Genomic DNA, 13,482 nt, shown 5'->3' on the forward strand with positions numbered 1-13,482 from the left:
ATCTCCAGCTCTACACGGTTGCTTGTTTTTCAATGCACCCGAATGCTTTTATTAGCAACAGTGGACATTTTAGTAATGCCATGGTGGCCCCAAGATACATCAGGAAATTTTCTCTTAAATTTACTATGTGGTGAATTCTGGTTTTTTTTCCTAGTAAAGAAATCCCTGCTTCAATTTTATGCTATTGTTATTTTTAGATCCTCGATGCTGCGAGGAAAATAATGCCCATTTGTTTTTCACTTTGTTGTCGTTATTGTTTTGTTTTTTTCCCCTAAAACATGGGTTTCAAACTGGTCTCACCTGCTTTTGACTGTAGGTTTTTCCTTGGTTCTTCAGGGGCCTCTATGGGCTGATCAGCCAGAAAAACTCGAGCCTGGTCTACGGCGTTCAGCACAGAATACTCTTTCTCCTTCAGTTCACGCCTCAGCACCTTTGCCAAAAGAAACAGAAGTAGAATGGGTAAGCAACCATCACTTGTTCAGTAAATGAAGGAGTGCGCTTAGCCTGACCGCTTCCGGCTGAAGCTGCGGAGCAATGGTTTAAATAGGCATTCAGACTGTTACAAGTGAAAGTGTTTTACAGGTAGGAACAACAAAAAGCATGAATAAAAGCCAAAAGGATGGTTTCTGAGAACCAAAGAAGAAAAGGAAGGGGAGAGGGAGGGGGTGTTAAGATATTCATCTACTGGAGTTAGCTACGCTGTCCTTGAGTTTACCAAAAGTGAACTCGGAGAATTCGCACTATGTTGAGCTGCTAAAACGTAACAGCCTGCTGTAAGACACTTCTTCCTATAGACTGACAGGGAAGGCTGCATGCGATGATACTGAAGAAGGCAATTTCAAAGTAGTAATGCGATCCTCAGAAGGGTTTTATGTTCTTTAGAATATATTGAGAAAAATTAAGAGAAAGAAGCCAATTAAATTACGTCAGATCAAAACTAAACGAAAGAGAACACATAAAAGACAGTCTGTGATTATCTTAAAATACAGTCCATCCATCTCTCATGCTGAGCCAATTACTATTTTGTCCTGGTGAGGTCTTCCATGCAAATCTGTGACTCTCAGAACAACTTGTCTTTAGCACATTTATTCTTTGAAGGAGGGATAAACTTTCACCCTCACTTCTCGAAAATGTCTGGTGTTTAAGACTCTAACTGACAAGGATTTCAAAACAACCCAACTCACTCAGGGATAAGACACCAACATGCAAAGACATCTCATGCACTGTTTTAATACTGTTGCTAAATCAAAGTGGCTGTTAACATTGTTAGCCTTTAAAATTCATATACAGCCACATCTTCAGGCCTTAATAATTTGCTTATAGAGCAAATCATTGGCAATGCACTATGGAAACGCAAGAGTTTTTTTTTTTCCTCACTAAAATACTTCTTGGTGTTGTAGAATCAATAGTCTTCTCTTTTGGACATAACTAAATGTTTTAACAGTGTTTGACATAACTGGGTTAGGATGAAAGGTTACTTGGAGGCTAAATTCTTGTCTTCTACAGTGAGTAAAACACGAAAAGTGAAAAACAAATCTTAAAAGTACCAGAATCATCATCCTATACAGAAATGTGAAACTAAACAGGAGACAAACACGAGCCAGGAAGCCACAAGGGCCGGTTCGTTGGTGGAGAGGGGAAGGGACAGCCAGGACAAGAACAGTCAAAGGTTAATTGACTTTTAGATGATGTACAGTTATGATTTGGTGAAAATTAAAGACTAAAAGCAAGACCCACTCCCATACCAAGTAAGCACTCCACAGTCGAGCGATCATATGTAAGGACACAGGCGGGAATAAAATCACAGATCTCTCAAGACCTGTAAACATGTGTACATGTACTCCCTAACATTTATCACATTGGGCAGGGACGTGAGCACAGGTCAGCCACACCCCAACCAATGAGTCCTCCATGGCCATGCTAGGGAACACACAGCCTTCAACATTCCTGTCCAAGAAATACAGCTCAGGTGGCCCCCGGGCCTGACAGCTCCATGAAATAAAACAGATCTGTCTTCTGACATGTAAAGTTCTGATGTGTGGAAAGAAAGGCATCAGAAGAAATTGAGACAAAATAGATCTTTTTTTTTTTTCAGTCTGTAGATGTACATATGCATTTAGAGTTTTGGTGCATGTTATTTAACAGAAGATTTTCATATATTTAGATGAAAGAGATCAAGAGTTGCAAAGCATCCCTAGTAGTTACTTTCAAAATCACTTGTAAATAAATATAAAATGATAGTATGAGAATATCACGTTGATTTATATTTTTAAAAAGCAATGAACTTTTTTTAAAATTTTAATAGTTAAGAATACTTATCCCCCCAAATTGGAATATAACCAGTAAACACAGAAGCAGTGAGGATTCATAAAATGATTCATGGGGCTCTTCTGAAATTTTCCTTTGGGTGGGGATGTGCCGGAAATGTAACCATTCAAGTCCAAGGTGGCTGAAGAAAAGGTCCCAGAAGACCATCCCTTCACCCTGGCTCATCCAACAGGGAGAAAGTTCCATGGGCGGCATCTTAGAGACATTGAAAGAGAGAAACTAGCGACACCAACAGATGTACAAGGACATAAAAGGATGGAAGAAAGACTAATTCTTGTGAGGAAGAGCAGACACAGTGCTGAGCCTCTGGGAAAAGAAAGTGTTTATAGAGCGATGTCCACAGGGTATATCCAGATGCTGTGGGGAGAAGGTGATCCTTGCAACTTAAGCAACAGTATTCCTGTACCTTGGAAAGAGGACAAAAAAAGAGTTTGTGTTAGGATAATTTTTAGGTTCTCACAAGTCCTAGAAATAAATGTCTGTCTACAGAAAAACTACCGAGGAAACAAACTGATCAATTTCCCCCACAGGGCTAGAATTTTATCAATTATGCATGGGGTCTCTTACAGCAGAGCAGTTTCCTTGGCTGGCTGTTTACTGTGCTCACAACGCTCTCTCCCCGGAGAGCCACACTGTAGACACTCTTGACCACAGATGCCTTACAGACAGAGGTTCACACAGCTATGCCAGCATTTCAGTGGCAGTCACTTTTCTTGTGTCCCACATTTCCTATTCCCATTACTCTGATTCTGTCTTTGTACCTCCCAGACCTACTGCCTCCACTATGCAAGGACAGCATGTATTCACTTTTAATGTTTTGTTACATCTCTGTCTTTCTCAGATACACTGTAAATTCTGTGCACTTCTGGATCTTATTCTCCAGGAAGCCAAGCATTGAACTCGGCACTGAAGTGTTCCCTCATGATAGTAGAGTTCATCTGAGTCTTGTAGAGACAGAAAGGTTCTTCCCCCAGAGAAAATCACACACCAGTAGCAGGAAGAAAGAGGAAGCACACCCCTTTAGCATCCATACATGGCAGCTGCTGAGGCTGAAGAAGCAGGCGAGGTGGAATCAGAGACCACCTACATGCTTTTGCACTTCTGATGCTTAAGAATGGATGATGGCCAAGCTACTAAAGAGTCAGACAACTTGGGTTAGGAAGTGACTTCAGATTTACGTATTTTCCTTAACAATATTGTTAGGTCTGCTAGATAAATAAAAACCAAGTCTGAGTATTTAAAAAAAAAAAAAAAAAAAAGACAAAAATGCTTGCTGGGAAATGTCTGGGAACTGGTTTGCTATGCCCAAGTAAGAAGCATAGTAGCATAGTAGGCATGGGCAAACCACACTAACTAAGTAAATAAAATGCTGGGCCTCTCACCCTAATGCCAACACTCTCCCCAATATCATTGAGAACCACATATATTATATTATATCTGTGCATCCTCTATTTTGAAATTTTAATTTTGTCATTCAATTTGTCCTATTTCAATTTTACTTAATTGCATTCAGAAACAGACTTAACTTTCAACTGCATTACAAATACAACCATCATGCCACCCTTTACCTCTTCATTAGACATAAAAGAAAAATCTGCATTTCCTAAGCACCTGGAGAGCATTAATGATAAGGTAATTAGACGTCAATGAGCTGTTTTGTATACAAAGCTACAAAGTGGCATCAGGTTTCTCCTATCATGTGACTCATTTGTGAACTACCTCAAATGAGTATAAGATAATCTAATTGGAATTTTTCTATGTTAATGACCTTATATTTTTACTGAAAACAATCTTCCTTCCAAACAATAACATGTTTTGGTAAAGATGTGATGAACTGGACCCTCATGGGCTATTGGGAAATGGGAGAATGGTAGACTTTAGTTTGGTGGTTCCTCAAATGCTAAACACAGAGTTACCCTGTGCCCTAAATATCCCACACCTAGATACACCCAGAAATAAGACATCTGTACACATTAAAAACATACATATATGTGCTCATAATAGCATGATATCCCCGCCAAATGGAGGGACCAACCAAACACTCATCCACTGAGCAATGGCCAAACCAAATGCAGCAGATTGGCACAATGGATCTTAGCAAGGAAAATGAGTTACAGACCGATACAGGCTACCACTGGATAAACCTGACAAATGTGCTCAGGGAAATGATTTAGAAGAAAGCCTACAATGTGAGATTCCATTACCCCAGCCAGCCAGGTCCACAGAGGCAGGAAGTAGATCAGTAGCTGCCTAGGATTGGAAGCTTGAGCGGGTGAGTGAGATAGACTGGGGTTCTTTTTCGTGAAAATAAACTTTATTACATCGAGTAACAAATGCATACAAGACACAAATGGTTTTAGACGTTTTCTTCCAGAGGTTTTGAGCAGCTTACCGCAAATGTGGAACCAAAATCTACAAAAGCTCTCAGGACAAAAATTCTGGGGATGCTTCTCAGGTCAGGTAGTTTGCTCTTTCTTCTGTACTTACAACTTGTGCTCTTTTTTTTTTTTTTTAGATTGACTTTAAAGCACTTAGCCACACAAAGGCTTAATCAAAGCAACTCCATGAGGCGGGTTCCACACTGGACAGCAATACAGTAAGCTACTAGGTAAATCATTAAATCCTTATGCACCAAAGGGCCTGAGTCCTGGAGCTTATGAATAGCAACAAGTCAATCTGGACGGTCTTAGGGTTTCTATTGCCGTGAGGGGACACCATGAACACAGCAACTCTTATAAAGGGAAGCATTTCATTGGGGTGGCTCGCTTACAGTTCAGAGGTTCAGTCCACTATCATCCTGGTGGGACACGGCAGCGTGCAGGCAGACATGGTGCTGGAGCTGAGAGTTCTACATCTTACAGGCAACAGAACATGGTCTAACTGGCAGTCGCTGGAGCTTAGGAGATTTCAAAGCCTACTCCCACAGGGACAGGCTTCCTCCAAAGCCACACCTCCTAATAGTGCCACTCCCACTCCGGTTGGGGGCCGTTTTCTTTCAAACCACCACAGAGGTGATTGATGCAAATGGTAAATGTATCCAAAGGAGGATTGAAGGAAGACACTGGTACTTAAGGGCAAACAATAGTTGGCTCTAAAGGAATTTTACAAGCACCTTTTAAATCAATGCTGGAAGGAAGGGAGGGGAGGAGGGAGAGAAAGAGAAGGAAAGTGAGAGAGAGGAGAGAGAGAGGTCATTTTTAACTAATTAAAATGCATATCTTAATTAACTACAAAGTATTTTTTCCAGTTTTTGAGAGTGAAGGTTTGGAGTTTAGTGAACCATGACAAGGAACACAAAACAAAACAAAACCCTTAGCTATTATTAGGGGACGGGACTGGAATTTTATCTCAACAGGAGAGAGGAGCCGAAACATTCCATCTCATAGAAAGATGAGGATCTCCTGAACTAACAGAGAGGCTAGGATCTGACATTATGGTCTGCTTTGGCCACACCCTCCAGAACCAGCCCTTGGGTGTGAATGAGGCTTTACCTCAGTCTGCCCACAGCACTCTCACTTGCCGCATACCCATTTCCAACCTCCTTCCCCAACACTTGGATGATGGCCAAACTCTGGGTATTCACCCTGAGATACCCGGCCCTTTCCTGTTCCCATGTATAGCTTCACGGTGGTGGCTCACAGCACTCCGCAGCTGGAGGGACAGGGAGCGCCTGGCAATTTTACTGGAAGGGATGCTTCCAGCACTGAGGACACATGCTCGGTTTACAAGTTTACGAGCCTGACTTGTAAATTATCTACCTACCCCGAATGGCGTGGACAGAGAGGATGCAGTCTGCTCAGGCCACTAAGGCTTGGGCAACAATAAGGCCAAAGCTAAGGCTGAACTTTTTGTTCCATTCTTTTAAAGGCAATGAAACGTTAAATTTAGGAATCGATGGTGCCCACGCAATTCAGTAAATATAGCAAACGCTGAACCATACACTTAAAGGGGTAAACTTAATGATAGGCAAGTGTCTGGTTCTTAAAGAAAAAAAAACATCATGAAAAATCCTGCAGGTAATGTTTCTTTTCTAGTCTCTCATATATATAAAACATGGATATGTGTGTGTGTGTGTGTGTGTGTGTGTGTGTGTGTGTGTGTGTGTGTGTAAGCAACAGTTTATCTCCAGTGTCAAGCATATTCGGTAATACCATGGATCCTCTCACTCTCTCTGGAACGCTTCCTCCCTGGTCTGGACACCCTGGGTAGGTATGTTCCTGTCCCTGCAGTAACCTGCAAATGAGAATACAGCTATACTCCATCACTTGATTGCTCCATGACAGGAGCAACCATGTCAGCTTTGGAAGAAGGCAAAATCCATCATTCCAACAATCTAGTACACAGGACAAGCAGGAAGGAGACCAGTGGATTGGGAATGGTAATATTCACTACTGTCCAAAGAAGCCATTTTACAGGCCGTGAGGCATGTCCAAGTGGGCGCTACTTAGAGACAGGTGAAGTCCCGCCAAGTGAAGAAGGATCAGGGATGTGGCTTCTGTGGCAATGTTTTAGACACCGAATCATTGTGTTTGCCAGGAGACATACCTGGCAAACATGTGCTTCCCTGTGTTGCAGACACCAGGTGGTTCTGCTACCCAGAACTTGGCCACCAAGCTGGAAGCACACTCGTGTGGCAACTTGTCACACTGCCTATGACACGTTCCATTGGCACAATCACCACTCATGCTGAAATTGGTGATTAGTGAAGTAGGGTTGGAACATGAGGATTTAAGAGGGGAATAATGTCTTTTGCAAGACTGGACAAGTTCCCCGGGAAACTGATAAAATTCTCAAAGGTCCAATTACTGCACAGCAGGTTGTGTCCTCTGTCCCGTCCCCTGCTGTCACAGGAATCCACTGCCTTCTGTCATCAACATGCATGGAGTATGAGGCCCTCACCAGACACAGCTCTGCCGCTAGAACGATGAGAGAAATGAACTACTTTTCCTTATAAATTGTCCAGTCTCCGGTCCTCTGTTCTAGCAAAAGCACATGAACTAATACACGGTTCCGGCAAATACGTGGGAAACCCCTTAACACTCTCCAGGGCAAGCCAGGGTAAAGGGAATTTTCAGCTTACGTGCAGCAGACAAGACTCAACTGGAACAAGAAAGGCGAGAACTTCAAAATAACTCGAGGTAACTTCAAAAGGAAACGCAGAAACTGGATTTGAAAACCTGAATGTTCAAAAATGTTTACTAGACCCCAGACCCTCAAGAGTCAAGGGTAGTCAAGGGAGAATGCAAAAATTATTTTGTGTCCATAAAAAATAAAAGTCCACTTGGCCGGGTACCATGCTCTCCACTCACAAGAGACTGAGGCAGGAACATTGAAAGTTCCAGGCTAGCCGGGGCTGCGGTGACAACCTGTCTGCAGGGGAAGACATTCTGTGTCTCCAAGCTAGGGAGCTAGCAAAGGACAGTGGGGTTTTCCATCCAAGTCAGAAGGCTAAAACATCAATTAATCTCATACTGGATATAAAGAAATAGGTTAGACGTGGTTACAGATCATGTGACACCGTCAATCTAAAAAGGAAAGAAGAATAGCAGAATATAATAATCACCACCAGGCTTTGAGAGGCGCAAACAGGGCATCAAGAACCCTACTGTGCACAAATTCACAAAGCATGAAGGGAGGAGGAACGTCTCAAAACTACAAGTCTCTTAAAAGCATGTACACTTTCTCTTGTTTCTCTCTCTCTTTTTTTTGTATTTTTTCTTGTGTGTGTGTGTGTATGAGTGTGTGTGTGTGTGTGTATGAGTGTGTGTGTGTGTGTGTGAGTGTGTGCATGTGTGTGTGTGGTGAGTGTATGTGTGTGAGTGAGTGTTCATGTGTGCTTTGCATGTGCATAGGCGCACATGGATCAAGATCCATGTGTATGCGTGTGAGCATGCATGTGACGGTTCCAGGTTGAAGTGAAGCATCACTCTTGATTATCCAATTGCTCTCCCACCTTATTCACTGAGGCATCATCATCTCTGAATCAAATACTGGGCCCATCTCACCAGCTTGTCTGTACTGGGGAATCCCCTGTCCCCTCTTTCTGAGGCTGAAATGACAGAGGGGCAACCATGCCCACCTGACAATTACTTGAGTTTTCAGGAGCCAAACTCCAGTTCTCATGATTGCCACGCAAATGCTTTAACTGCGGAGGCATCTCCCTTTGAACTTTTCATGTGCACTACATGTTTAAAGGACACCTGAAGCTGGGCAGTGATGGTGCACACCTTTCATTCCAGCACTCGGGAGGTGGAGGCAGGCTGATCTCTGTGAGTTCGAGGCCAGCCTGGTCAGGACAACCAAGGCTACACAGAGAAACCCTGTCTTGAAAAGATAAAGAAGCAAAAACAAAAACCTACCTGAATGAGCCCAAAGAAAGAATAACAGAGGAAAGCCACCTAGTCTCTCACACTGTGGCCTGTTTCATGCCTTCTGTGTGCTTATGGAAACAGAGCCTAGATGAATGCATGAATGCATGAATGTAAGCATCAGAATTCTGTCACCAATGTCACAGATTTCACTCCTACCAGAATGTCTAGGAGCCTTTAAAAGTGCCATCCCTCCTTCCACCTGACCTGCCTGAGCATTTAAACAGCCAGGATGGGGAGTGGAGGGGGGGTTGGCGGTGGGGGTAGCTACTGCTATTTCCCAGAGTGCTAAGCAGCAGGATACCTTGCCTCTTACCCAAACTCTAAATACCTGCAGAGATTCTTCATTGTGGCCTAATGATCAGGGAACAATTCTTGCCACATGCCCAAACTTAGTGGAAAGGCCAGGGATTAGAGAGTAAGGTGGTATAAGATGTGACAGGCTTGGTGGAGATCAGAAACTGCCACATGTCAATCACAGCTCTTCCTTTTCATCCAGAGCACAACCCAGTGTGGTGCGATGGCCAAGTTGATGCTCTAAGCAAAGAGTGATTTAGTTATTCTCGGCAGCAGCAACGCATGGAGGCTGCATGTCTCTCCCTAAGAAAACAGGCTTCTAGAGGGCAGTGAGGAACCTCTGCCATCCCCTTCTGTGCTGAACTTGGGATCCGTCACCCTGAGCTGAGACAGGGGCAAGCAGCTTCTTAAGTGGTGCACCACCCAGGGTGATACTGGCCCCTCACCACATGCCTAAAAAGATTAGAGCCATGGAAAGGAACCTCTTGCAGCATGAACTGAAGTGAACCTTTCTACTTTCTAAGTTAGTTACTTCACGTACTTTGCTATAGCGAGGAAAACTCACTAACACACCAGTCCTCTCGGCAGGAAAAACTGAAGCTAATATTTCTTCTAATGGTCAAGTCATCTAATTAGGAAGAATGTGAAACTTTGTGATTCTCCAAGATTAAGCTGAAATATTGAATTCATATAAAACTATGCTGCAAGACATTTAGATTCTTAGAAAGAAGAGAAATAAATTTAGTCTTTTTTTTTTTCAATATCTAAATCTGCCCCCGTAACAACAAAGTAAAGCTATGGAGAGTGTGAGTTGACTACATCACATCATAGGTGATATAAATAGAAACTTTCTCCCCCAACAAGTTCAACAAACCACAGACAACTTTCTTCTTGCCACTCTGGACATGGCTAAATCAGGCACATCCCCCAACTTCTCCTCTTCATTCTTTTTGAAAGGGGAGAAAGTTGGATCAGACCTGTAGCATCTGAAAAGGGGCTTCAAAAATTCCCACACCAACTGTGAAGTCCCAGAGTTTGGGTATTAGCCATGGGAGTCCACCAACCCAGGAACAGAAGTGAGAGATCACAGCAAGAGAGTACTGTAACACTCATACCTCCTAGAGGGAAGGAATTCAGTAGATTATTTGGGAAACTCAAGTTGGCAATCTACAAAGCCATGATCATGGTCACCTGGAGTGAAACAGGAATTCGACCCTTGGGGATAGAGCCTAAGAAAAGGAACCAGAAAAAAAAAAAGCTACAAATAAAAAAGTATCCACTACAACATCATTTATGCCTTTAAAATTCTGAGAACAACTTAAATATCCAATACCTGGAAAGTATTTAGATCCAAGACGGCAGGGCCACACTAGGAACCGTCACACAACACTGAAAAATTACTATGATGATGACCACCCCAGCAATGTGGGGAAATGAGCAGGACAGGAATCAAACGGTGAAAGGCGAAACGAAAATTACGCTTCCCATTAAAACTGGGGAAGACGCATAGGCAAGAAGGGAATAACACCATGTGAGCATGTTTGCTGTGGAGCAGCGGTTCTCAGCCTGTGGGTCCCAACAGGTTGGGGGTTGAAAGACCCTTTCCCAGGAGTCACCTAAGACCATCGGAAAACACATATTTACCTTAGGATTCACAACTAGCAAAATTACAGTTACAAAGTAGTAACAAAATCATTTTATGGTTGGGGGGTCACCACAACACAAGGAACTGGATTAAAGGGTCGCAGCATTAGGAAGGTTGAGAACCCCTGCTCTGGAGGAAGAGTTTGTTTTTGGTTTGCTCCTATTTATTCACTCTTTGCAGTGTGAGGGATGGAACCAAGACAGAGTTTGCAAATCTGGTAAAAGTTCTACTCCTGAGCTATAAACCCAGCCAGCTTTCACTTTCATTTTGAGGCAATGTCTCACTCCATTGTCCAGGATGGACTTAAACTCCCTGGGTATTGTATCCCACCCAGGCAGGGTTTAAATGTGTGAGCCCCCTCCTCAGCTCCTGAAAAGCTGAGGTTACAGGCTTGAACAACCAAGTCCCAGTTGCTCATAGCTTTATAACATCTGTAATGTATTATCTTCACGATTGAAGATTATAACTAAAAGAATACCTAATAGGGAGTTCATCAATCATTGAAAAATTACTATTTTAATGTAAAATTTTAAATTAATTTATTTTTTCTATTTTCATTGAGAAATAAAAATGTATACTTCTATCTCACATAATGTTTTATTTTGAAGTAATTAATACACTGCAGAATGACACATCCTATATAATGTCTGGCACTTACAACTTTTTATAATATTTATAATATTATAACTATTTATAATATACTCTTTCAACAATTTTTTAAAATGTTATTAATTATAGTTAACATTGTTTTTAACTATAGTCATCATTGTTTTTAATTATAGTCATCAGGCTGCACAATAGAACTCGGGAGCAAATTAGTACCTTTAAATAACATACTATTAACAATTATATATGTAGGGACTGGAGAGATGACTTAGTGGCCAAGAGTGCTTGCTGCTCTTCCAGAGGACCCAAGTTAGCATCCAGTACCAGCATTGGGTGGTCCACAGCTACCTATGACTCCAGTCCCAGGGCATCTGCCAGTCTCCATGGGCACCTGCACTCATGTGCACACACCCACAGACAGATAAACAAATATACACAAACACACAATTAAAAATAAACCTGTACAGAAAAGGAGAATATATGTATTAGAAGCCAATGTTTCATTTCTATAGCACTACATACAACTTTTCCTTCAGTGATTCCTCCCAGGCTAGGTTTATTTATAAAATGAGATACACAACAATTACTGAATCAGAGAGTCCATATGTTTAAATTCCTGTGTTCATTGGAGATCTTAATATATGTAGTTTTAAAGCAGAGCCGATGTTTAGTTTTAATGTATATACTCACGGGGTAAAAGGGAGCATACACTGAGGCAATCTGACGGCATTCAGCACAGACGGGAAGAGAGCAAACCATATTCCGGAAAGTGTCTCAATACCCAAAATTTGTCGGTCCACTCCCTCTCAGCTCCTATACAGAACTGTCCCACTCCTGAGTCGAACAATTCAGGGAACGTGAAGACAGGGAAAAGGTAACTTCTCGACTTGGGATGGGGGCACACACTTACACTCTCAGCACTAGGAGGGCACTGCAGGGGCAGCCACACATTCCATGCCAACATGGACTGCACCGCAAGAGCCTGACATAGAAACAAGAGAACCCTCTTAACTAACACATGTTAAAACATCAGTGTGCTGATGAGCTGTCTTAGACTCCAAATATCCCATGTAATTACCACAAAATTATCTCTAGCTGTTTATGAAAGATCCTTGCTTATATTTCTAGGGAAAGTATCACTCTTTGTTAAAGATCTGGTTACTTAAAGTAGAAAGGGATTGAGGCTACAGTTGAGTTTCTAGAGGGCTTGCCTACCATGCTCAAGGTCCTGGGTTCAATCCCTGGCTCAGCATAACAGGTGTGTTGGCACACTCCTGTAAAAGCACTTGGGAGGCAGGGACAAGGGGATCAGAAGTTCAAGGTCACCTTCACTGACACTGTAAGTTTCATATTAGCTTGGTAAACATAAGTGAGACATTGTCTTTAAAAAAAAACAGTATATATATATATATATATATATATATATATATATATATATATATATGAGTGTTTTTAAAATGTGCAAATGAACAAATAAAAGGAATCGCAGAAAATAAAGAGATTAAAAAGAACATCCTATTCAAAGAGGTGTTCCCTTAGGTGTATTTCACTCAGTTGGCATTCAACAAATCTTCATTGAGGATATGGAAATGTGGGTACAAAAAGAATAGGAAATAATGCAGCTGGAGGATGAAAATGCTAGAACAAAGAAGGGAGATGAGAAAGGGTGCCAGGATGGATGGTCCGTGGGAAGGTGCCATTCTGCACCTTGACAAGCAACAGAGTTAACTTTGTAGACTCCAGGAAAGAGCATTCTAGGACCCAGCATGGTGCTGTGATTGAAATCACAGCAAGAGACCAGCATGGCCGAGACCAGTAAGCAAGAAGAAACAGCAAGCGCCCAGATGAGCAAGGTGTGTGCAAGGGGAGGCATAGGGGACTCATACAGGGCCGTGCGTGCCTTCCTGAGACCAAGTCTTTCCTGCAAAATTCGACTTATTTTAACAGGAACATGGTGGCTACTGTGCTGGGAACCCCAGAGACAGATGAATGGTAACAAGTGGCCAATTCAGATTCTGCATCTTGAGGAGAGAACTTAGACTCCCTAAAACATTAAAAGAGAAAGATGGGATTCAAGGTGATTTTTTTTTTTTTGGTTTTTTTTTTTTTTTTTTTTTTTTTTTTTTTTTTTTTTTTTTTTTTTGGTTTTTCGAGACAGGGTTTCTCTGTGTAGCTTTGCGCCTTTCCTGGGACTCACTTGGTAGCCCAGGCTGGCCTCGAACTCACAGAGATCCACCT

At 42.1% G+C, this 13,482-nt stretch overlaps 1 protein-coding gene across 11 annotated transcripts in view; it reads right to left on the reverse strand.

The window, feature by feature from the left end:
- Positions 1–13,482, reverse strand: part of Utrn (utrophin) — a 514,855-nt gene that overhangs the window by 116,640 nt on the left and 384,733 nt on the right. For all 11 annotated transcript variants that reach the window (XM_028861232.2, XM_028861242.2, XM_028861237.2 and 8 more), the window contains one exon: positions 301–430. In XM_028861232.2, the coding sequence (XP_028717065.1) occupies positions 301–430 (130 nt within the window). The remainder of the gene's footprint in view (positions 1–300; positions 431–13,482) is intronic.

Source organism: Peromyscus leucopus, chromosome 8a, assembly GCF_004664715.2.
Source record: "Peromyscus leucopus breed LL Stock chromosome 8a, UCI_PerLeu_2.1, whole genome shotgun sequence".
Taxonomy (NCBI): Eukaryota; Metazoa; Chordata; class Mammalia; order Rodentia; family Cricetidae; genus Peromyscus; species Peromyscus leucopus.